The sequence below is a fragment of the Poecilia formosa genome, unplaced genomic scaffold (genome assembly GCF_000485575.1).
Source record: "Poecilia formosa unplaced genomic scaffold, Poecilia_formosa-5.1.2 Scaffold577, whole genome shotgun sequence".
Taxonomy (NCBI): domain Eukaryota; kingdom Metazoa; phylum Chordata; class Actinopteri; order Cyprinodontiformes; family Poeciliidae; genus Poecilia; species Poecilia formosa.
In genome coordinates this window covers 270,892-273,380 of record NW_006800516.1, presented here as the reverse complement: position 1 = coordinate 273,380, position 2,489 = coordinate 270,892, and the positions used below count along the sequence as shown (strand labels likewise).

The window sequence follows — 2,489 nt, the reverse complement described above, 5'->3', positions numbered from 1 at the left end:
ACTGCACCACTGTGCAGCCCTTTACTGTCCCCTTACCATCAATTCCTGCCTTACTTCCTCCACCCTACCTCAACATAACATTTGCTCAAAATTACAGCGAGATCAGCTCTGCACAAACCGATCTAGTCTTATTTGGAAATATGCTGAGGTCAACACTAAATGGATCAACATCCATTTTCAAGCCTTGCCACAACTTTTCACATGTTATGCTCTGGTTGTTTGCCTAGAACTTTTTCACTGTGGTGCAAACCATCCTGAAGGTCATTTATAACAAATGACCTTAAAATTAATAAAAGTAAACAATTTTGCAAAAATGCTTCCGTTCTTGCTTCCATAAAAAAAGAAAACATTTCACTAAAGTTAAAGGTTACTGGTTGCAATAGAATTTATTTATGAGTATCAAAGTAAAAAAGCTGATTACAAATGTACAACACAGTGCGGTAGGTAGAACTGTTGTCTTGCAGCAAGAAGGTCCTGGGTTCAATTCCCAACCCGGGGTCTTTCTGCATGGAGTTTGCATGAACTCCATGTGCGTGTGTGGGTTCTCTCTGGCTTCCTCCCACAGTCCTAAAACATGACTGTTAATTGGTCTGTATAAATTCTCCTTAGGTGTGAGAGTGTAAGCCTGGTTGTTTGTCCCGTCTATCTCTGCCACTGGTGACCTTGTCCAGGATGACCACACCTCTCACCTGTTGACAGCTGGAGATAGGCACCAGAACCCCTCCTAAAGTCGAGTGCAAGAAAACGGATTGATGGAAATGCACCCCACTTTTCAGAGATCTAAACATAGAATATGCTCTTTCTCCTTCACAACTGTGCTCTGCTGTAACAGTTCTGAGTCCTATAAATAAGCACGACCAACACACTTAAAAATGTTAACATTTATTGCTATTTCTGAATACCGCGCTGAAAGCAAAAGCATTCAGAGTATACACAGAAATTATACAATAATATATTGTTTCACAAAGGCAGTGAACACAAACTGTATTACAATCTACAAAAAAAATCTACTTTACAGAAATTTAAAATTCTAAATATCAAAAAAGTACAGCTGCAGAAACAGGTGTAGAACTGTAACCAAAAACTGGATATCGGTCAGTCGGTGAAACAACGTGGTGACATCACGATACAAAGAAAGCGCTCCATCTTTGTACTTACAGCTGGATTTTTCGGGAACTACAACCGGCAGACAAAAAACATCCCCAAAATGTACTCCAGAAGAAGTCACTGAACTGAAATCTAATAAATTATGGTTTTATGCATCCAAGAAAACATCAGTTTACAGAGGATGCTATTACAAAAGGGAACATGTCTGTATAGTTCAGTGGGACTGGTAGTGTATCACTGTGGAAAGACGCTTCAAATATGAGGATAGCAAGTGGTAAAAATAAAAGCTTCTCGTCTCACAGGAACTGAGAAATCAATTGGGAAAAAAAAACAAAAAAAAAAAACTGGCTGATGGAGCCTGGTGGATTAAAGATAAACCAACACTTAAGCTCATAGAAGTGGTTATACTTCTTATGAAAAGTCTACTAAATAATAGTCTGTAGAATGGCAAGTTACTTCCTGTTACAGGTTGGAGTAAGTGGTCCAAAACTCGAGCCATAAACCACAGCAGTCAAAATAAACTCACTGATCATAAAAATAATTAGAGGGAAAAAAATTCCAAGGCTAATAAAATCAACCCTGTTGGATTTAAAAACAAAAACCTGTAAAATATTCCAATAGAAAGAAAAAATATTTTCTGGAGCCCAGAAAATACACTCCTCCAAAATAGTAGCCATTTTGGAGGAGTGTCCAGAGGCAGGGCGAGGTGTTCGTCTGGTGTTTGAGGTGCCTGTCGTCTTGGCGACCACTGATGGAAAGAACAAGCTGGTTTACAGTCACATGCGACTGCAGGGAGAAGGGGTAGCCTTCAGTCTAATCCTGCTCCATAGGCTCCTCGATGGTCTCAGTGTTTAAGGTGGCGCCCTCTGTAGGAGGTTCAGTTGTAATGAAGGAGGGAGCGACAGCGGTCTCCTCTCGCGTTGCCACTGCCCCCTCCTCTGTACTACTGCTGCTGCTGACCGGGTCACTGCTGCTCTCCTCTCCATCCCGGCTGCTCTCCTGGTTCTCCTGGACGCTAGTGGGGGCCTGCTGGTCTGTCTGGTCCATGTCGCTACTCTCCTCTTCTGAAGCGCATGGTACCTCCCTCTCAGTCGGATCACCCTCCTCCTGGTTGGATCCTTCGCAACTCTCAGACACTGTGCTGCTAGTTGGTTCTAAACAACAAGAAGGACAAAAAAGGGGGTACAACAGGTATTTATAATTGTAAAACATACAGCTACATCTAAAAATACTTATCTGTTTTTATGAAGCAGTTGTCAACAGCTAGAGATACACCACAAACCTGGCTAGTCAACCCCCAATTAAAAAAAAAATTTAGGGGGGGTAAATAAAAAAAAAAAAAAAAAAAAAATTCCCCTCTCACCCTCCTTGTGAGGGTGTGA

At 41.5% G+C, this 2,489-nt stretch overlaps 1 protein-coding gene across 1 annotated transcript in view; it reads right to left on the bottom strand.

The window, feature by feature from the left end:
• Positions 1-866: 866 nt before the first annotated feature.
• ppp4r2b (protein phosphatase 4, regulatory subunit 2b) overlaps positions 867-2,489 on the bottom strand; it is a 39,180-nt gene continuing 37,557 nt past the window's right edge. Inside the window, exon 9 of the mRNA XM_007540980.2 lies at positions 867-2,261. Coding sequence (XP_007541042.1) covers positions 1,921-2,261 — 341 coding nt within the window. The 3' untranslated portion in view covers positions 867-1,920. The remainder of the gene's footprint in view (positions 2,262-2,489) is intronic.